Genomic DNA, 22115 nt, shown 5'->3' with positions numbered 1-22115 from the left:
AGCCAATGACGACTTTTCAAAACGCCAATTGTGTGTATTCTGGTTCCAGGAACCGATGGGTTGGACCAGAATCCAGACACATTCTGAATGGAAGTCGGCGTTACTGAGCCAGACTACATTTTTTCCTTCCGCCACAATAACGACCGTGGGCATAGTGTTTGGCCAGAGCAAGGAGTCTGGGAAGCCACGCAAGGTTGTGTGTGTGTGTATACTGCCTAGAAATTAACTTCATTCACAAGACCAATTTAAACATCTAGGAAATTAAAACGACAACCAAGTTGTGAAATTCTACAAAATAGTTTATTGAAAAGTGAGAGACGGGACTATAAGAACATTTCACAATCTTATAAAAGGGGAATGTGGGCTCAAAGCTTTCTGAACATGAACTAGCTCTGCTTTCACAGTTCTCACCTGCCCGAGGTAGATGTCTTTTACGTAACCTGAGTTTAACTGGCGGGCATCACAACAGCCTGAGCGCCAGTCTGTTTGTGGTGTTTTGCCTACTTCATTGCTGTCAGTCAAGCCAAACAATGAGTTGGCATAACAGCCCAAGCAGATGGACTCTGGCTACATCCAACTGGCCTGCACCACATCACACAGTAAAGTATTGAACTTGATTTAGACTTGAGGGGGTTAAGATACCCCCCCCCCCCAAACTGGCTTGGACCCATCTTAACATTCACGTTTAACTTCAGGGGCTGTGCTCTGAATTACATCCTTATGACTTCACAAGAAAACAAGACAACGTACGCTGGTGATATCTGAGGTTTCTAGGTCGATGACAGGGTGATCGGGCCAGTAGGGGAACCTGGGTAATGTTTATTAGGGCACGCATCCGTTCACGGTTTAAATATTTTTCAGCTGGAAACAGTTTCCAGTGATTGAACCCAGTTTCATTTTGTTTTCTTGTTTGATGCCTAATGAACACAACCCTGACCTGGGGCCCAAAACCACCATCATTCTCATTACAAGAGACTGGTTACATTTCTTTCACATTGTCGGCAAGTATCTCCAATGCCAAATAAGTTCTTAGTGAACATTCGCATCGTGTTTGAATTATACTTTTCGTTTGTATAAAAAAAAAAATAGCAAATCACATGTTTTTCCAGTATAAAGTACAATATGAAAAGACACCTTATAAATCCATGTATTTTTTTGTTCTGTATTTTTGCTTCCAGAAATAAAAACCAATTTCTGTCTATAAACAAGACATAAGGAATAGAAAGAAGCCTATTTGGAGCCCAAGAAACATCACGTCCCATATAAATGTTCACTGGTCTGGAACACAACCAAGTTACCAAGCAGACCCAGTTCCTGAAGACCCACAGTGTCTGCAGTAAAGTGTTCACTGGTCTGGAACAACCAAGTTACCAAGCAGACCCAGTTCCTGAAGGCCCACAGTAAAGTGTTCACTGGTCTGGAACAACCAAGTTACCAAGCAGACCCAGTTCCTGAAGGCCCACAGTGTCTGCAGTAAAGTGTTCACTGGTCTGGAACAACCAAGTTACCAAGCAGACCCAGTTCCTGAAGACCCACAGTGTCTGCAGTAAAGTGTTCACTGGTCTGGAACAACCAAGTTACCAAGCAGACCCAGTTCCTGAAGACCCACAGTGTCTGCAGTAAAGTGTTCACTGGTCTGGAACAACCAAGTTACCAAGCAGACCCAGTTCCTGAAGGCCCACAGTAAAGTGTTCACTGGTCTGGAACAACCAAGTTACCAAGCAGACCCAGTTCCTGAAGGCCCACAGTGTCTGCAGTAAAGTGTTCACTGGTCTGGAACAACCAAGTTACCAAGCAGACCCAGTTCCTGAAGGCCCACAGTAAAGTGTTCACTGGTCTGGAACAACCAAGTTACCAAGCAGACCCAGTTCCTGAAGGCCCACAGTGTCTGCAGTAAAGTGCCTCACTGACTTCTCCAACCAAATGATCACACAGAAGTACAATTACATTGTGAGCCCTTAACCATTGGGTAAATGACCCAGTGAGCCCTTAACCATTGGGTAAATTGAACCGAATGCCCCCCTCTCTCCATGTGGAGGTATCAGTTAAGGAGAGCTGGAGAACAGTTTGGCCCTTGGCGTATTGGAATGATAGCACAATAGACCTGGGACCAGGCTGTTTGTCAAGTTGGACCAGACAACACACAGATCTGGGGCCAGGCTACTGGAATTACAAACCAGGAAAGCCTGTAGATACAGCAGCATCAGAACCAGGGGTCCTCCTGTAGAAACTGGGAACCTACAATGACTGAACGTGCTGTCTGTTGACTGCATGGCATCTTGGTCAAAGCTGAACAGATTGAACCCTTTAGACTCAGTCTCTTATGTTAAAAGGACAGGGATGTTCCTTTTCAAGTCCCAGGTGCTTCAGAAAGGAGACTTGACTGAAACTAAACACCAGTGCTGAGGTATTAGAAAGCCAGTAGATTCCATCACGACAAGCCAACGACTGAAATGGCCCAGCCATAGAAATACAAGTCAACCAATCATGTTACATTGACTTAACTGGGAATTCCCATCCTAGTAAATCTATGGTACCTGCTCTGAGATAAACATTGTATGTTTGCAACTCTTCTACTGTACAATGCCCTGCTATTTCTGGTCCTAGACAGAGATTAGATTCAGTTAGTCACGACGATGCAACAAGGCTACTTCAATATAGCAATATGCATATGATAGAATTTAAATCCCACTACAATATCAGTTCAAAAGATATTTAATCTGAACACTGTTAAGAGTTCTAAAAGAGATTTAATCTGACTACAATTCCACAGCTCCAAAATATAGATTTTTCAATGGAAGAAAGCAGCACAGAGACGTGTCAGACTGTAGAGGAAATTGGGAGACGGGAGAAAGTATAATTTTAGTCCAACTGGAAAGCTGCTGAACAACAGCCCCGTGACTGACCACGGGAAAGCTGCTGAACAACAGCCCTGTGACTGGCCACGAGAAAGCTGCTGAACAACAGCCCCGTGACTGACCACGGGAAAGCTGCTGAACAACAGCCCTGTGACTGGCCACGAGAAAGCTGCTGAACAACAGCCCTGTGACTGACCACGAGAAAGCTGCTGAACAACAGCCCTGTGACTGGCCACGAGAAAGCTGCTGAACAACAGCCCTGTGACTGACCACGGGAAAGCTGCTGAACAACAGCCCTGTGACTGGCCACGAGAAAGCTGCTGAACAACAGCCCTGTGACTGACCACGAGAAAGCTGCTGAACAACAGCCCTGTGACTGACCACGAGAAAGCTGCTGAACAACAGCCCTGCGACTGACCACGAGAAAGCTGCTGAACAACAGCCCTGCGACTGACCACGAGAAAGCTGCTGAACAACAGCCCTGCGACTGACCACGAGAAAGCTGCTGAACAACAGCCCTGCGACTGACCACGAGAAAGCTGCTGAACAACAGCCCTGCGACTGACCACGAGAAAGCTGCTGAACAACAGCCCTGTAACTGACCACGAGAAAGCTGCTGAACAACAGCCCTGTAACTGACCAACAGCATGAAGACAATCATCTAAGAAAATACAAATGTGGTAGAAAAGGGGGGAGCCTTGTGCTCACCACAAAGCCCAGTTTTACAATGTACAGTCAGGGCAAAAAGTATTATATTCATTGGTAATAATGCAGTCATTTTAATCTTAATTATAAACTTTAACACACAAAAAAAGATATACTGTATTCAAATACACCCCCCAAAAGGCAGAGGGGGTTAGTGGCTCAGTTGTCAAGTTGCTCTGTGGTGGAGGACTCTAGCTCCAGTTCAGGGGTAGTAAGGGGCTGCGTCTCTTCCCCCCTCCCAGGCGGAGACATCTCATCCTGGGTAGACTCCTGGCTGGGCTGGGGGTCTGGAGGTCCCGTCCCCTCCTCCTCCTCTCCCAGTTTGGTGGTGAGGTCGTCCCTCTCCTTCTGCAAAGCCCGGCACAGTTTCTCCAGGCACTCCAGCTTCCCATGCAGGCCCTTGTAATGTTTGTCCCGCAGTGTCTTCTGGAGAGGACAAACAGCCAACGACATTCAACATCAGATATTCTACAATTAGGTGACATCATTCACTGAGATACTTTGTGAAATGTTACAGTACAAAATATTCTTAAACGTCTGCTGCTATTAGTAAATGATAAAGTAAGACGGCCCTCTGGGAGAGTTTCTCATCTCACCTCCTCAGCCATCTGTAGCAGAGCCTGGTTGTTGGTCTCCCACTTCGTTCTCCACAGAGTCGTCTCCTTCTCCAGCTTCTTGATCTTCTTGGTCATCTGGAGAACAGAAAAAAGATCAGAGCTACAGAGAGGTCGACAGACCTAAACCCTCCCAGCTACAGGGAGGTCTGTCGACAGATCTAAACCCTCCCAGCTACAGGGAGGTCTGTCGACAGATCTAAACCCTCCCAGCTAGAGGGAGGTCTGTCGACAGACCTAAACCCTCCCAGCTACAGAGAGGTCTGTCGACAGATCTAAACCCTCCCAGCTAGAGGGAGGTCTGTCGACAGACCTAAACCCTCCCAGCTACAGAGAGGTCTGTCGACAGACCTAAACCCTCCCAGCTAGAGGGAGGTCTGTCGACAGACCTAAACCCTCCCAGCTAGAGGGAGGTCTGTCGACAGACCTAAACCCTCCCAGCTAGAGAGAGGTCTGTCGACAGACCTAAACCCTCCCAGCTAGAGAGAGGTCTGTCGACAGACCTAAACCCTCCCAGCTAGAGAGAGGTCTGTCGACAGACCTAAACCCTCCCAGCTAGAGAGAGGTCTGTCGACAGACCTAAACCCTCCCAGCTAGAGAGAGGTCTGTCGACAGACCTAAACCCTCCCAGCTAGAGAGAGGTCTACAGACCTAAACCCTCCCAGCTATATACCAAAGAAAGTGTTTGGTGTTAAATGTTCAGTTCCAAACCTTCTCCATCTCCTGTCTGAAGGTAGTGAACACCTCGTTGCTTTTCGCCAGAGTGGTCTGGAATTCCTCAAACTTGTCCATGTACAAAGAGAGCTACAAATCACAAAACACATGAACACAGTCACCCTGCAAATATATACACATGTACACACTGCAAATATATACACATGAACAGTCACCCTGCAAATATATACACATGTACACACAGTCACCCTGCAAATATATACACATGTACACACAGTCACCCTGCAAATATATACACATGTACACACAGTCACCCTGCAAATATATACACATGTACACAGTCACCCTGCAAATATATACACATGTACACACAGTCACCCTGCAAATATATACACATGTACACACAGTCACCCTGCAAATATATACACATGAACACAGTCACCCTGCAAATATATACACATGAACACAGTCACCCTGCAAATATATACACATGTACACACAGTCACCCTGCAAATATATACACATGTACACACAGTCACCCTGCAAATATATACACATGTACACACAGTCACCCTGCAAATATATACACATGTACACACAGTCACCCTGCAAATATATACACATGTACACACAGTCACCCTGCAAATATATACACATGTACACACAGTCACCCTGCAAATATATACACATGTACACACAGTCACCCTGCAAATATATACACATGTACACACAGTCACCCTGCAAATATATACACATGTACACACAGTCACCCTGCAAATATATACACATGTACACACAGTCACCCTGCAAATATATACACATGTACACACAGTCACCCTGCAAATATATACACATGTACACACAGTCACCCTGCAAATATATACACATGTACACACAGTCACCCTGCAAATATATACACATGAACACAGTCACCCTGCAAATATATACACATGAACACAGTCACCATGCAAATATATACACATGAACACAGTTCCCTGCAAATATATACACATGTACACAGTCACCCTGCAAATATATACACATGTACACAGTCACCCTGCAAATATATACACATGTACACACAGTCACCCTGCAAATATATACACATGTACACACAGTCACCCTGCAAATATATACACATGTACACACAGTCACCCTGCAAATATATACACATGTACACACAGTCACCCTGCAAATATATACACATGTACACAGTCACCCTGCAAATATATACACATGAACACAGTCACCCTGCAAATATATACACATGAACACAGTCACCCTGCAAATATATACACATGTACACAGTCACCCTGCAAATATATACACATGTACACAGTCACCCTGCAAATATATACACATGTACACAGTCACCCTGCAAATATATACACATGTACACAGTCACCCTGCAAATATATACACATGTACACAGTCACCCTGCAAATATATACACATGTACACACAGTCACCCTGCAAATATATACACATGTACACACAGTCACCCTGCAAATATATACACATGAACACAGTCACCCTGCAAATATATACACATGTACACAGTCACCCTGCAAATATATACACATGAACACAGTCACCCTGCAAATATATACACATGTACACACAGTCACCCTGCAAATATATACACATGAACACAGTCACCCTGCAAATATATACACATGTACACACAGTCACCCTGCAAATATATACACATGAACACAGTCACCCTGCAAATATATACACATGTACACACAGTCACCCTGCAAATATATACACATGAACACAGTCACCCTGCAAATATATACACATGTACACACAGTCACCCTGCAAATATATACACATGAACACAGTCACCCTGCAAATATATACACATGTACACACAGTCACCCTGCAAATATATACACATGAACACAGTTACCCTGCAAATATATACACATGAACACAGTCACCCTGCAAATATATACACATGAACACAGTCACCCTGCAAATATATACACATGAACACAGTTACCCTGCAAATATATACACATTAACATAAAGTCAACCTTATATATATATATATATATATATACACACATACATACATACATACATACATACATACATACATACACACACATACATATATACATATACAGTGCCTTGCGAAAGTATTCGGCCCCCTTGAACTTTGCGACCTTTTGCCACATTTCAGGCTTCAAACATAAAGATATAAAACTGTATTTTTTTGTGAAGAATCAACAACAAGTGGGACACAATCATGAAGTGGAACGACATTTATTGGATATTTCAAACTTTTTTAACAAATCAAAAACTGAAAAATTGGGCGTGCAAAATTATTCAGCCCCCTTAAGTTAATACTTTGTAGCGCCACCTTTTGCTGCGATTACAGCTGTAAGTCGCTTGGGGTATGTCTCTATCAGTTTTGCACATCGAGAGACTGAAATTTTTTCCCATTCCTCCTTGCAAAACAGCTCGAGCTCAGTGAGGTTGGATGGAGAGCATTTGTGAACAGCAGTTTTCAGTTCTTTCCACAGATTCTTGATTGGATTCAGGTCTGGACTTTGACTTGGCCATTCTAACACCTGGATATGTTTATTTTTGAACCATTCCATTGTAGATTTTGCTTTATGTTTTGGATCATTGTCTTGTTGGAAGACAAATCTCCGTCCCAGTCTCAGGTCTTTTGCAGACTCCATCAGGTTTTCCTCCAGAATGGTCCTGTATTTGGCTCCATCCATCTTCCCATCAATTTTAACAATTTTCCCTGTCCCTGCTGAAGAAAAGCAGGCCCAAACCATGATGCTGCCACCACCATGTTTGACAGTGGGGATGGTGCGTTCAGGGTGATGAGCTGTGTTGCTTTTACGCCAAACATAACGTTTTGCATTGTTGCCAAAAAGTTCAATTTTGGTTTCATCTGACCAGAGCACCTTCTTCCACATGTTTGGTGTGTCTCCCAGGTGGCTTGTGGCAAACTTTAAACAACACTTTTTATGGATATCTTTAAGAAATGGCTTTCTTCTTGCCACTCTTCCATAAAGGCCAGATTTGTGCAATATACGACTGATTGTTGTCCTATGGACAGAGTCTCCCACCTCAGCTGTAGATCTCTGCAGTTCATCCAGAGTGATCATGGGCCTCTTGGCTGCATCTCTGATCAGTCTTCTCCTTGTATGAGCTGAAAGTTTAGAGGGACGGCCAGGTCTTGGTAGATTTGCAGTGGTCTGATACTCCTTCCATTTCAATATTATCGCTTGCACAGTACTCCTTGGGATGTTTAAAGCTTGGGAAATCTTTTTGTATCCAAATCCGGCTTTAAACTTCTTCACAACAGTATCTCGGACCTGCCTGGTGTGTTCCTTGTTCTTCATGATGCTCTCTGCGCTTTTGACGGACCTCTGAGACTATCACAGTGCAGGTGCATTTATACGGAGACTTGATTACACACAGGTGGATTGTATTTATCATCATTAGTCATTTAGGTCAACATTGGATCATTCAGAGATCCTCACTGAACTTCTGGAGAGAGTTTGCTGCACTGAAAGTAAAGGGGCTGAATAATTTTAAACGCCCAGTTTTTCAGTTTTTGATTTGTTAAAAAAGTTTGAAATATCCAATAAATGTCGTTCCACTTCATGATTGTGTCCCACTTGTTGTTGATTCTTCACAAAAAAATACAGTTTTATATCTTTATGTTTGAAGCCTGAAATGTGGCAAAAGGTCGCAAAGTTCAAGGGGGCCGGATACTTTCACAAGGCACTGTATACATACATACATACATACATACATACATACATACATACATACATACATACATACATACATACATACACACACATACTGCTCAAAAAAATAAAGGGAACACTAAAATAACACATCCTAGATCTGAATGAATGAAATATTCTTATTAAATACTTTTTCTTTACATAGTTGAATGTGCTGACAACAAAATCACACAAAAATGATCAATGGAAATCAAATTTATCAACCCATGGAGGTCTGGATTTGGAGTCACACTCAAAATTAAAGTGGAAAACCACACTACAGGCTGATCCAACTTTGATGTAATGTCCTTAAAACAAGTCAAAATGAGGCTCAGTAGTGTGTGTGGCCTCCACGTGCCTGTATGACCTCCCTACAAAGCCTGGGCATGCTCCTGATGAGGTGGTGGATGGTCTCCTGAGGGATCTCCTCCCAGACCTGGACTAAAGCATCCGCCAATTCCTGGACAGTCTGTGGTGCAACATGGCGTTGGTGGATGGAGCGAGACATGATGTCCCAGATGTGCTCAATTGGATTCAGGTCTGGGGAACGGGCGGGCCAGTCCATAGCGTCAATGCCTTCCTCTTGCAGGAACTGCTGACACACTCCAGCCACATTGTCTTGAATTAGGAGGAACCCAGGGCCACCGCACCAGCATATGGTCTCACAAGGGGTCTGAGGATCTCATTTCGGTACCCAATGGCAGTCAGGCTAACTCTGGCGAGCACATGGAGGGCTGTGCGGCCCCCCAAAGAAATGCCACCCCACACCATATATATATATATATACACATTAATGTACAGTTACCATCCATATACAGTTGAAGTCCGAAGTTTACATAAACTTAGGTTGGAGTCATTAAAACTCGTTTTTCAACCACTCCCCAAATGTCTCGTCAACAAACTATCGTTTTGGCAAGTCGGTTACGACATCTACTTTGTGCATGACAAGTAATTTTTTCCAACAATTGTTTACAGACAGATTATTTCACTGTATCACAATTCCAGTGGGTCAGAAGTTTACATACACTAAGTTGACTGTGCCTTTAAACATCTTGGAAAATTCCAGAAAATTATGTCATGGCTTTAGAAGCTTCTGATAGGCTAATTTACATTATTTGAGTCAATTGGGGGTGTACCTGTGGATGTATTTCAAGGCCTACCTTCAAACTCAGTGCCTCTTTGCTTGACATCATGTGACAATCTAAAGATATCAGCCAAGACCTCAGAAAAGAAATTGTGGACCTCCACAAGTCTGGTTCTTCCTTGGGAACAATTTCCAAACGCCTGAAGGTACCACGTTCATCTGTACAAAAAATAGTACGCAAGTATAAACACCATGGGACCACGCAGCCGTCATACTGCTCAGGAAGGAGACGTGTTCTGTCTCCTAGAGATGAACTAACTTTGGTGCGAAAAGTGCAAATCAATTCCAGAACAACAGCAAAGGACCTTGTGAAGATGCTGGAGGAAACAGGTACAAAAGTATCTACATCCACAGTAAAACGAGTCCTATATCGACATAACCTGAAAGGCCAGTCAGCAAGAAAGAAGCCACTGCTCCAAAACCGCCATAAAAAGCCAGACTACAGTTTGCAACTGCACATAGGGACAGAGATCATACTTTTTGGAGAAATGTCCCCTGGTCTGACGAAACAAAAATATAACTGTTTGCCATAATGACCATTGTTATGTTTGGAGGAAAAAGGGGAGGCTTGCAAGCCGAAGAACACCATCCCAACCGTGAAGCATGGGGGTGGCAGTATCATGTTGTTGGGGTGCTTTGCTGCAGGAGGGACTGGTGCATTTCACAAAATAAACGGAATCATGGAGGGAAAATGATGTGGTTGCAAATGGGTCTTCCAAATTGACAATGACCCCAAGCATGCTTCCAAAGTTGTGTCAAAATAGCTTAAAGACAACAAAGTCAAGGTATTGGAGTGGCCATCACAAAGCCCTGGCCTCAATCCCATAGACAATTTGTGGGCAGAACTGAAAAAGCGTGTGCGAGCAAGGAGGCCTACAAACCTGACTCAGTTACACCAGTTCTGTCAAGAGGAACGGGCCAAAATTCACCCAATTTATTGTGGGAAGCTTGTGGAAGGCTACCCAAAACATTTTTCCCAAGTTAAAACCAGTTGCACTTAGCCATCCCGGATCCGGGATCGTGAATACAGCCTGAAGCTCATTACCATAACGCAACGTTAACTATTCATGAAAATCGCAAATGAAATGAAATAAATATGCTAGCTCTCAAGCTTAGCCTTTTGTTAACAACACTGTCATCTCAGATCTTCAAAATATGCTTCTCAACCATAGGAAAACAATAATTTGTGTAACAGTAGCTAGCTAGCGTAGCATTTAGCGTTAGCATTAGCATTCAGCAGGCAACATTTTCACAAAAACCAGAAAAGCATTCAAATAAAATCATTTACCTTTGAAGAACTTCAGATGTTTTTAATGAAGAGACTCTGTTAGATAGCAAATGTTCAGTTTTTCCTGAAAGATTATTTGTTTAGGAGAAATCGCTCTGTTTGGTGCGTGACGTTTGGCAACCAAAAAAACTCGAAAATCCAGTCATCAAAACGCCAAACTTTTTTCCAAATTAACTCCATAATATTGACTGAAACATGGCAAACGTTGTTTAGAACCAATCCTCAAGGTGTTTTTTTACATATCTCTTCGATGATATATCGTTAGTGGAAGTGTGCTTTCTGTCCTGAATCCCAGGAGAAAATGCCCGCAACTGAAGATTACGCACCAATTTAGACAAAGGACACCGGGCGGACCCCTGGAAAATGTAGTCTCTTATGGCCAATCTTCCAATGATATGCCTACAAATACGTCACAATGCTGCAGACATCTTGAAGAAACGACAGAAAGCGCAGGCTCGTTCCTGGTGCATTCACAGCCATATAAGGAGACATTGGAAAACAGAGCTTCAGAAATTCTGCTCATTTCCTGTTTGAAGTTTCATCTTGGTTTCGCCTGTAGCATGAGTTCTGTGGCACTCACAGATAATATCTTTGCAGTTTTGGAAACGTTAGACTGTTTTCTTTCCAAAGCTGTCAATTATATGCATAGTCGAGCATCTTTTCGTGACATAATATTGCGCATAAAACGGGCACGTTTTTTTATCCAATAATGAAATAGCGCCCCTATAGACTCAACAGGTTAAACAATTTTAAGGCAATGCTACCAAATACTAATTTAGTGTATGTAAACTTCTGACCCACTGGGAATGTGATGAAAGAAATGAAAACTATTACTACTATTATTCTGACATTCCACATTCTTAAAATAAAGTGGTGATCCTAACTGACCTAAAACAGGGAATTTATACCTGGATTAAATGTCAGGAATTGTAAAAAACTGAGTTTAAATGTAGTTGGCTAAGGTGCATGTAAACTTCCGACTTAACTGTATATACACATACAGTCACCCTCCATATAAACACACATTCACATACAGTCACCCTCCATATAAACACACATTCACATACAGTCACCCTCCATATAAACACACATTCACATACAGTCACCCTCCATATAAACACATTCATATACAGTCACCCTCCATATAAACACATTCATATACAGTCACCCTCCATATAAACACATTCATATACAGTCACCCTCCATATAAACACATTCATATACAGTCACCCTCCATATAAACACATTCACACACAGTCACCCTCCGTATAAAACACATTCACATACAGTCACCCTCCATATAAACACAGTCACATACAGTCACCCTCCGTATAAACACATTCACATACAGTCCCCCTCCATATAAACACAGTCATATACAGTCCCCCTCCATATAAACTGACTGCCAGAACAGGGAAGGAAAAGGCAGCTAGTTACCTGCTGTTTGAGCTGCGTCTCCTGTTCCTTCAACAGCTCACATTCATGTCTCCACTCTGTGGCGTCTTTCAGGAGCTGAACAGGAGACGGGAAATGGTCACAACTTCTGACAAACAGACAACCGATACAATCAATGAGTCAACGCAAACAGACAACCGATAAAATCAATGAGTCAACGCAAACAGACAACCGATACAATCAATGAGTCAACGCAAACAGACAACCGATAAAATCAATGAGTCAACGCAAACAGACAACGGTCACTCACGTCCAGTTATTAGAGAGAAACACAGTGTCCTGGGTTGTGTTCATTAGGCACCTGGACCTCATTTTAAGTTGCAATTGAAAAATGTTTTCAGTTGTTTTCCCCAATGGAACACAACCCTCCAGTTATTTGTAGCTAGCTAGAGCATCATCATAACAACCCATGGCAGTGGGACTCACAAAGTCTCTCTCTCTCTGCTGCTTCCCCTCCAACTCTCTCATCAGCTCAGCTGTCCTCTGGAGCTTGGCATCCACCAACTGCTGCTGCTTCTCCTTGTGCTTGAACACCTTGTCAATGTGCTGGGGACACAGACAGACAGACAGAACACCTTGTCAATGTGCTGGGGACACAGACAGACAGACAGACAGAACACCTTGTCAATGTGCTGGGGACACAGACAGACAGACAGAACACCTTGTCAATGTGCTGGGGACACAGACAGACAGACAGAACACCTTGTCAATGTGCTGGGGACACAGACAGACAGACAGAACACCTTGTCAATGTGCTGGGGACACAGACAGACAGACAGAACACCTTGTCAATGTGCTGGGGACACAGACAGACAGACAGAACACCTTGTCAATGTGCTGGGGACACAGACAGACAGACAGACAGAACACCTTGTCAATGTGCTGGGGACAGACAGACAGAACACCTTGTCAATGTGCTGGGGACAGACAGACAGAACACCTTGTCAATGTGCTGGGGACAGACAGACAGACAGAACACCTTGTCAATGTGCTGGGGACAGACAGACAGAACACCTTGTCAATGTGCTGGGGACACAGACAGACAGACAGAACACCTTGTCAATGTGCTGGGGACAGACAGACAGACAGAACACCTTGTCAATGTGCTGGGGACAGACAGACAGACAGACAGAACACCTTGTCAATGTGCTGGGGACAGACAGACAGAACACCTTGTCAATGTGCTGGGGACAGACAGACAGACAGAACACCTTGTCAATGTGCTGGGGACAGACAGACAGAACACCTTGTCAATGTGCTGGGGACACAGACAGACAGACAGAACACCTTGTCAATGTGCTGGGGACAGACAGACAGACAGAACACCTTGTCAATGTGCTGGGGACACAGACAGACAGACAGAACACCTTGTCAATGTGCTGGGGACACAGACAGACAGAACACCTTGTCAATGTGCTGGGGACACAGACAGACAGGACACCATGTCAATGTGCTGGGGACACAGACAGACAGGACACCATGTCAATGTGCTGGGGACACAGACAGACAGGACACCATGTCAATGTGCTGGGGACAGACAGACAGAACACCTTGTCAATGTGCTGGGGACAGACAGAAAGGACACCTTGTCAATGTGCTGGGGACAGACAGAAAGGACACCTTGTCAATGTGCTGGGGACAGACAGACAGACCACCGTGTCAATGTGCTGGGGACAGACAGACAGACCACCGTGTCAATGTGCTGGGGACAGACAGACAGGACACCATGTCAATGTGCTGGGGACAGACAGACAGGACACCATGTCAATGTGCTGGGGACAGACAGACAGGACACCATGTCAATGTGCTGGGGACAGACAGACAGGACACCATGTCAATGTGCTGGGGACAGACAGGACACCATGTCAATGTGCTGGGGACAGACAGGACACCATGTCAATGTGCTGGGGACAGACAGAAAGGACACCTTGTCAATGTGCTGGGGACAGACAGAAAGGACACCGTGTCAATGTGCTGGGGACAGACAGACAGACCACCGTGTCAATGTGCTGGGGACAGACAGAAAGGACACCTTGTCAATGTGCTGGGGACAGACAGACAGGACACCATGTCAATGTGCTGGGGACAGACAGGACACCATGTCAATGTGCTGGGGACAGACAGGACACCATGTCAATGTGCTGGGGACAGACAGGACACCATGTCAATGTGCTGGGGACAGACAGGACACCATGTCAATGTGCTGGGGACAGACAGGACACCATGTCAATGTCCTGGGGACAGACAGGACACCATGTCAATGTGCTGGGGACAGACAGACAGGACACCATGTCAATGTGCTGGGGACAGACAGACAGGACACCATGTCAATGTGCTGGGGACAGACAGACAGGACACCATGTCAATGTGCTGGGGACAGACAGACAGGACACCTTGTCAATGTGCTGGGGACAGACAGAAAGGACACCTTGTCAATGTGCTGGGGACAGACAGAAAGGACACCGTGTCAATGTGCTGGGGACAGACAGACCACCGTGTCAATGTGCTGGGGACAGACAGAAAGGACACCTTGTCAATGTGCTGGGGACAGACAGGACACCATGTCAATGTGCTGGGGACAGACAGACAGGACACCTTGTCAATGTGCTGGGACAGACAGACAGACCACCGTGTCAATGTGCTGGGGACAGACAGAAAGGACACCTTGTCAATGTGCTGGGGACAGACAGGACACCATGTCAATGTGCTGGGGACAGACAGACAGGACACCTTGTCAATGTGCTGGGACAGACAGACAGACCACCGTGTCAATGTGCTGGGGACAGACAGAAAGGACACCTTGTCAATGTGCTGGGGACAGACAGACAGGACACCATGTCAATGTGCTGGGGACAGACAGGACACCATGTCAATGTGCTGGGGACAGACAGGACACCATGTCAATGTGCTGGGGACAGACAGGACACCATGTCAATGTGCTGGGGACAGACAGGACACCATGTCAATGTGCTGGGGACAGACAGGACACCATGTCAATGTCCTGGGGACAGACAGGACACCATGTCAATGTGCTGGGGACAGACAGACAGGACACCATGTCAATGTGCTGGGGACAGACAGACAGGACACCATGTCAATGTGCTGGGGACAGACAGACAGGACACCATGTCAATGTGCTGGGGACAGACAGACAGGACACCGTGTCAATGTGCTGGGGACAGACAGACAGGACACCGTGTCAATGTGCTGGGGACAGACAGAAAGGACACCTTGTCAATGTGCTGGGGACAGACAGGACACCCTGTCAATGTGCTGGGACAGACAGACAGACAGGACACCTTGTCAATGTGCTGGGACAGACAGACAGGACACCTTGTCAATGTGCTGGGACAGACAGACAGAACACCTTGTCAATGTGCTGGGACAGACAGGACACCATGTCAATGTGCTGGGGACAGACAGGACACCATGTCAATGTGCTGGGGACAGACAGGACACCATGTCAATGTGCTGGGGACAGACAGGACACCCTGTCAATGTGCTGGGGACAGACAGGACACCTTGTCAATGTGCTGGGGACAGACAGGACACCATGTCAATGTGCTGGGGACAGACAGAAAGAACACCTTGTCAATGTGCTGGGGACAGACAGGACACCGTGTCAATGTGCTGGGGACAGACAGAAAGAACACTGTGTGAATGTGCTGGGGACAGACAGAAAGAACACTGTGTCAATGTGCTGGGGACAGACAGGACACCGTGTCAATGTGCTGGGGACAGACAGAAAGAACACTGTGTCAATGTGCTGGGGACAGACAGAAAGAACACTGTGTCAATGTGCTGGGGACAGACAGGACAGACCAGAGATAAAGCTAGATGGAACTTCCTCCATGCTCCATGCTGGGGACAGGACAGGACAGACCAGAGATAAAGCTAGATGGAACTTCCTCCATGCTCCATGCTGGGACAGACAGGACACCGTGTATAAACCAGAGATAAAGCTAGATGGAACTTCCTCCATGCTCCATGCTGGGACAGACAGGACACCGTGTATAAACCAGAGATAAAGCTAGATGGAACTTCCTCCATGCGTCAGATTTCCAGAGGCTCTTAAATGCATTTAACATGTTGAAAAATACACCTAGTAAAAAAAGATTCATCGGGGCAATTCCAAACTAAATCCCACTAAAAGTAATCGTCTCATCAAAGCACCAATCAGACTGCTCCTACATGTTGTAGGTCGGCCATAGGCACCTGACTAAAGAGACAGAAGGGGTAGAGAGAGAACGAGGGGGAGAGAGAGACAGAAGGGGTAGAGAGAGCGAGGGGGAGAGAGAGACAGAAGGGGTAGAGAGAGAGAGGGGGAGAGAGAGACAGAAGGGGTAGAGAGAGAGAGAACGATGGGGAGAGAGAGACAGAAGGGGTAGAGAGAGAGAACGATGGGGAGAGAGAGACAGAAGGGGTAGAGAGAGAGAGAACGATGGGGAGAGAGAGACAGAATGGGAGGAATAGAGAGAATGTGTGCATGTGAAAAGACAGAGTAGAAAGAGGTACGTCTCGTCCTCCTACCTCCTCCCTGAGCTCGTACTGTTTGATGAGTTTGTTGAGTTTCTGGGCCAGCTCCATGTTCTCCTGGCGCAGCTTGGAGTTGTGAGTGTTGTGCTGTTCCATCTGTACCTCGATCTGGTTCAGCGTCATCTGGAAGTGAAGGGTGGCCTCCTTCCGATGCTCCTCATACTCTCTGGACCGTTGCATGTTGTCATCCTGACATGAGATATGGCAAAACGGTAAATTTGCAAAAAACAATGGTAACAAGGATGGGGTCAATTCTGTTTTCAATTCATGAATTCTATTGAAATTGTATTCATTCATAACAAATATTTTCTATGAAGAGAATTGACTGAACTTCCGGAATTGACTGAATTTAAACCTAAATCGAACCCAACCCCTGAATACTCCCTGTATGTAAGCTCCATTCTTGTGGATTCAATTGCATTCCTCGTGTTAGTTACTGTTTTATTTGTGCTACTCTACATCGTTGGGAAAGGTCCGTAAGCAAGCATTTCACTGTAAAGTCCAGTTGTATTCAGAGCATGTGATGAATACAATGTGATTTGATACAAGCATAGAGATCCTATGATTCTATATGTAGTTCAATGAGTACACAGGCTTACAGTAGCCACTAACTGACTTGCTGTGTGACACTCTCCTCACTACCTACCTTGAGGGTCTTATTGTGTCTCTGCAGTTCCCTACAGAGGTTCTCCAGCTTGCTGCTTGACAGACTCTCCTCACTACCTACCTTGAGGGTCTTATTGTGTCTCTGCAGTTCCCTACAGAGGTTCTCCAGCTTGCTGCTTGACAGACTCTCCTCACTACCTACCTTGAGGGTCTTATTGTGTCTCTGCAGTTCCCTACAGAGGCTCTCCAGCTTGCTGCTTGACAGACTCTCCTCACTACCTACCTTGAGGGTCTTATTGTGTCTCTGCAGTTCCCTACAGAGGCTCTCCAGCTTGCTGCGTGACAGACTCTCCTCACTACCTACCTTGAGGGTCTTATTGTGTCTCTGCAGTTCCCTACAGAGGCTCTCCAGCTTGCTGCGTGACAGACTCTCCTCACTACCTACCTTGAGGGTCTTATTGTGTCTCTGCAGTTCCCTACAGAGGTTCTCCAGCTTGCTGCTTGACAGACTCTCCTCACTACCTACCTTGAGGGTCTTATTGTGTCTCTGCAGTTCCCTACAGAGGCTCTCCAGCTTGCTGCGTGACAGACTCTCCTCACTACCTACCTTGAGGGTCTTATTGTGTCTCTGCAGTTCCCTACAGAGGCTCTCCAGCTTGCTGCGTGACAGGATGGCCTTGCTGTGTTCACTCTGCAGGTGGATCTTCTCTTTGACCATCTGGGACTGCTTCTGTTTTCAATTCATGAATTCTATTGAAATTGTATTCATTCATAACAAATATTTTCTATGAAGAGAATTGACTGAACTTCCGGAATTGACTGAATTTAAACCTAAATCGAACCCAACCCCTGAATACTCCCTGTATGTAAGCTCCATTCTTGTGGATTCAATTGCATTCCTCGTGTTAGTTACTGTTTTATTTGTGCTACTCTACATCGTTGGGAAAGGTCCGTAAGCAAGCATTTCACTGTAAAGTCCAGTTGTATTCAGAGCATGTGATGAATACAATGTGATTTGATACAAGCATAGAGATCCTATGATTCTATATGTAGTTCAATGAGTACACAGGCTTACAGTAGCCACTAACTGACTTGCTGTGTGACACTCTCCTCACTACCTACCTTGAGGGTCTTATTGTGTCTCTGCAGTTCCCTACAGAGGTTCTCCAGCTTGCTGCTTGACAGACTCTCCTCACTACCTACCTTGAGGGTCTTATTGTGTCTCTGCAGTTCCCTACAGACTCTCCTCACTACCTACCTTGAGGGTCTTATTGTGTCTCTGCAGTTCCCTACAGAGGCTCTCCAGCTTGCTGCGTGACAGACTCTCCTCACTACCTACCTTGAGGGTCTTATTGTGTCTCTGCAGTTCCCTACAGAGGCTCTCCAGCTTGCTGCGTGACAGACTCTCCTCACTACCTACCTTGAGGGTCTTATTGTGTCTCTGCAGTTCCCTACAGAGGTTCTCCAGCTTGCTGCTTGACAGACTCTCCTCACTACCTACCTTGAGGGTCTTATTGTGTCTCTGCAGTTCCCTACAGAGGCTCTCCAGCTTGCTGCGTGACAGACTCTCCTCACTACCTACCTTGAGGGTCTTATTGTGTCTCTGCAGTTCCCTACAGAGGCTCTCCAGCTTGCTGCGTGACAGGATGGCCTTGCTGTGTTCACTCTGCAGGTGGATCTTCTCTTTGACCATCTGGGACTGCTTCTTCTGCAGCACCTTCACCTGCTTCTGTATACTGCGGCTCTCCTCCAGCTGTCAATCAATCAATCAATCAATCAAAGCTGTCGCAGGACACAAAGGCGTAATGATACTCAAAACACCATTTGAACAGAGATTCAAATGAGACCTGGTTAGTGTTCATTAGGCAGGAAATGGAAGAAAACTAACTGAATTGGTGTAATTAGAAATTCTCGTTTTGCTTTCGGTTGCAAAATAGTTTTGCCATCATGTGCACTAATAAATACAACCCGGGGTATACAATCTCAAGACACAAATAGGGATGAACATGTTTAGCTGATCAACTAGCAGTGGCCCACTGCAATTGGCCCACTGCAATTTATTAGATGAAAATAATCCCTTAAAGCAGCATAGACATGTGGAGGCTTCCAGCTCTTACCGAATCAGCATACTTCTTGCACAAAGCGGCCAGCTTCTCCTCTGGCGAGGCTAGTGTGGTCAGGGCTTGCATCAGTAAGAGAACCTCTTTTCCTGTTACAAAACAACAAGTGAAGAGATCAGCCACTTCTCCTCTGGCAAGGCTAGTGTGGTCAGGGCTTGCATCAGTAAGAGAACCTCTTTTCCTGTTACAAAACAACAAGTGAAGAGATCAACCACTTCTCCTCTGGGGAGGCTAGTGTGGTCAGGGCTTGCATCAGTAAGAGAACCTCTTTTCCTGTTACAAAACAACAAGTGAAGAGATCAACCACTTCTCCTCTGGGGAGGCTAGTGTGGTCAGGGCTTGCATCAGTAAGATAACCTCTTTTCCTGTTACAAAACAACAAGTGAAGAGATCAACCACTTGTCATGGTTGAAGAGGAAGGGACATTCTCAATAACTTGGCTAAAATCACCATGACAGCATGCAGTGGTTTCCATATATTACCTCACACGCGTTAGACAGGCAACGACAGTCTCGTGTTAACCTACCCAATCCCTTTGGGTCCTTGATCTTGCCACCACCGCCGCCGCCTGGGTCCAGTTCAGCATTGTTGGGGTCCAGGGGGCAGTCCTCTCTCCCTGGAGTCTCCCCTCTCACCTCCTCACTGCAGCAGCTACTGACCAGCTCAAACATCCCCAGGTGCTCCTGGCTACCTGGGCTGTCCAGCTCTGGAGGGGAGCTGCTGCCAGATCCCCCCACTAGCCCCCGAGTCGCCACCTCCATTCCACAGAACCCTGCAGCCTCCATGATATTGGTCCCAAACTGGAAAAGAGGAAAAGTTAACTCAGTGAAATATAGGTGGTCGTATCCACCTGACCATGTGAGTACACCTGACTATTTGAGTACACCTGACCATGTAAGCATTGATTCAATTCGTTAACAGAACCGGTTCATACTTGATCATTCACTGATCTTGTCAGCGGTGTGTAACTTATTTCAATAGCCTCAACAACACTTGTAAACATTGACAGTAATGAGACAGCAAGTTAGCAACCACATGCTGTCCTCCGGACTCTAGCAAGGCACCAACTCTAGCAGGGCAAGACAGGTCCCCACCTTTAACTCTGATCTGACCAAGGGTCACTAAGTTCAGATCATTCTAATAACTAGGGTAGCATTGGCAGTAGTGGTAACTATAGTTATTCATATATTAATGAAACACTGGACCACAGTTCCCTCAACAATCAAGAAGGGATAGAATCCTTTAAGAAGATAGTTGAGGATTACCACGTGCTAGACCTAACAGCACCAACAGAAGGACTCGTCATATAAATCAGCACAGGAACCCCTCAATTCCCTTGATTTAGTTAACTGCCTAGATAACCCGGACACCGAAGATAAAATAATTATCCGACTGAACACAAGTGAAGGATGTAGCCTAAACACCGCTGTTGCAGTTACACTCGTACGTTAGTTCAATCAATTTAGACACCCAAACAAGTAAACTTGCCACACAGTAGTGGCAATAAAACTAGCTACCTAACGTTGGCTAGTTTTGATATATTATTAGCAGGCACTAGCTAGCCAATTCGTGTTAGCTAATAACCTCCAAACAATTAAGTGACTTTACCTACCCAGCTAATAGCTATACTGATAGGAAAACATTGAGCCATGTATCAGCTACGCTAAAGCTAATGGATGTAGCTAGCGAGCCACAGATCTAAATAATCTAGTTAGCATAGCTATAACGTTAGTCACAGTAACCTTTGGTATGCTAGGCTAGCTAGCTTTGACACGAGCTAGCTGTAGGTTAGCTTGTTAGCTGAGTAACAAATCCAACGTTGACATTCAACTCAACAAAAATTGTGGACTAAAGTGTTTCCATCAAGTATTGATTGATGTATGGATTATTGAACGTAAGTATAGAAAGAAAATACCACCAAGCAATAAGTCGCAAACTGTTTGGGTTTGGCAGGTGCGTGAGTCCACACTGTGCCAACTTATGCTAAGCTAACAACCTGTCACTGGCAAACTATGCTATGGACTTCCTTAGTAAATACAACATGTTTTAACACTTCGCGTTCTCTTTTGTTTGACTGTAACATGTTACAATCATTAAGGAATACAGACATAATTTGTGTAGGGTCAGCGAAACACAGAAAAGGGCGTAAAAGTACCACACTGTACCTGTATGTTTTTACTGTTTAAATCGACCCTGTCTCTGGCATCGGAGTGTGTCGCTATGATGTGACGCAATATATAAGGACGGGGGCGGGGCTGCTTGACCCTATTGTCATGTTGCATAAACAACACCAAAACAAAACCCTTCCCTATACAGCCCTTCAGATATAACAATATGTCTGTAATTTTCA

General features: G+C 45.2%; 1 protein-coding gene across 4 annotated transcripts; it reads right to left on the bottom strand.

Annotated features, from left to right (window-relative positions):
• Positions 1 to 281: 281 nt before the first annotated feature.
• LOC110495421 (gamma-taxilin) lies at positions 282 to 22062 on the bottom strand. 4 transcript variants are annotated; one of them, XM_036951537.1, is made up of 11 exons: positions 21931 to 22062; positions 20292 to 20565; positions 19763 to 19854; positions 19336 to 19398; positions 18253 to 18360; positions 17034 to 17228; positions 12930 to 13049; positions 12486 to 12560; positions 4889 to 4981; positions 4160 to 4255; positions 282 to 3989 (listed from the first exon to the last, which is right to left on the bottom strand). In XM_036951537.1, exons 1-11 carry the CDS (start codon positions 22045 to 22047, stop codon positions 3723 to 3725), a joined length of 1500 nt encoding a protein of 499 aa, XP_036807432.1. In that variant the 5' UTR covers positions 22048 to 22062; the 3' UTR covers positions 282 to 3722. The 4 variants fall into 4 exon arrangements, with proteins under 4 accessions (XP_036807432.1, XP_036807431.1, XP_036807434.1 ...); XM_036951536.1 differs by lacking the exon at positions 18253 to 18360 and having other exon boundaries at positions 19228 to 19398; XM_036951539.1 differs by lacking the exons at positions 18253 to 18360; positions 21931 to 22062 and adding an exon at positions 21681 to 21816 and having other exon boundaries at positions 19228 to 19398.
• Between the last annotated feature and the right edge of the window lie 53 nt (positions 22063 to 22115).

Source organism: Oncorhynchus mykiss, chromosome 18, assembly GCF_013265735.2.
Source record: "Oncorhynchus mykiss isolate Arlee chromosome 18, USDA_OmykA_1.1, whole genome shotgun sequence".
Taxonomy (NCBI): domain Eukaryota; kingdom Metazoa; phylum Chordata; class Actinopteri; order Salmoniformes; family Salmonidae; genus Oncorhynchus; species Oncorhynchus mykiss.
The sequence above is the reverse complement of the archived record's forward strand: the minus strand, read 5'-3'. Positions and strand labels throughout refer to the sequence as shown.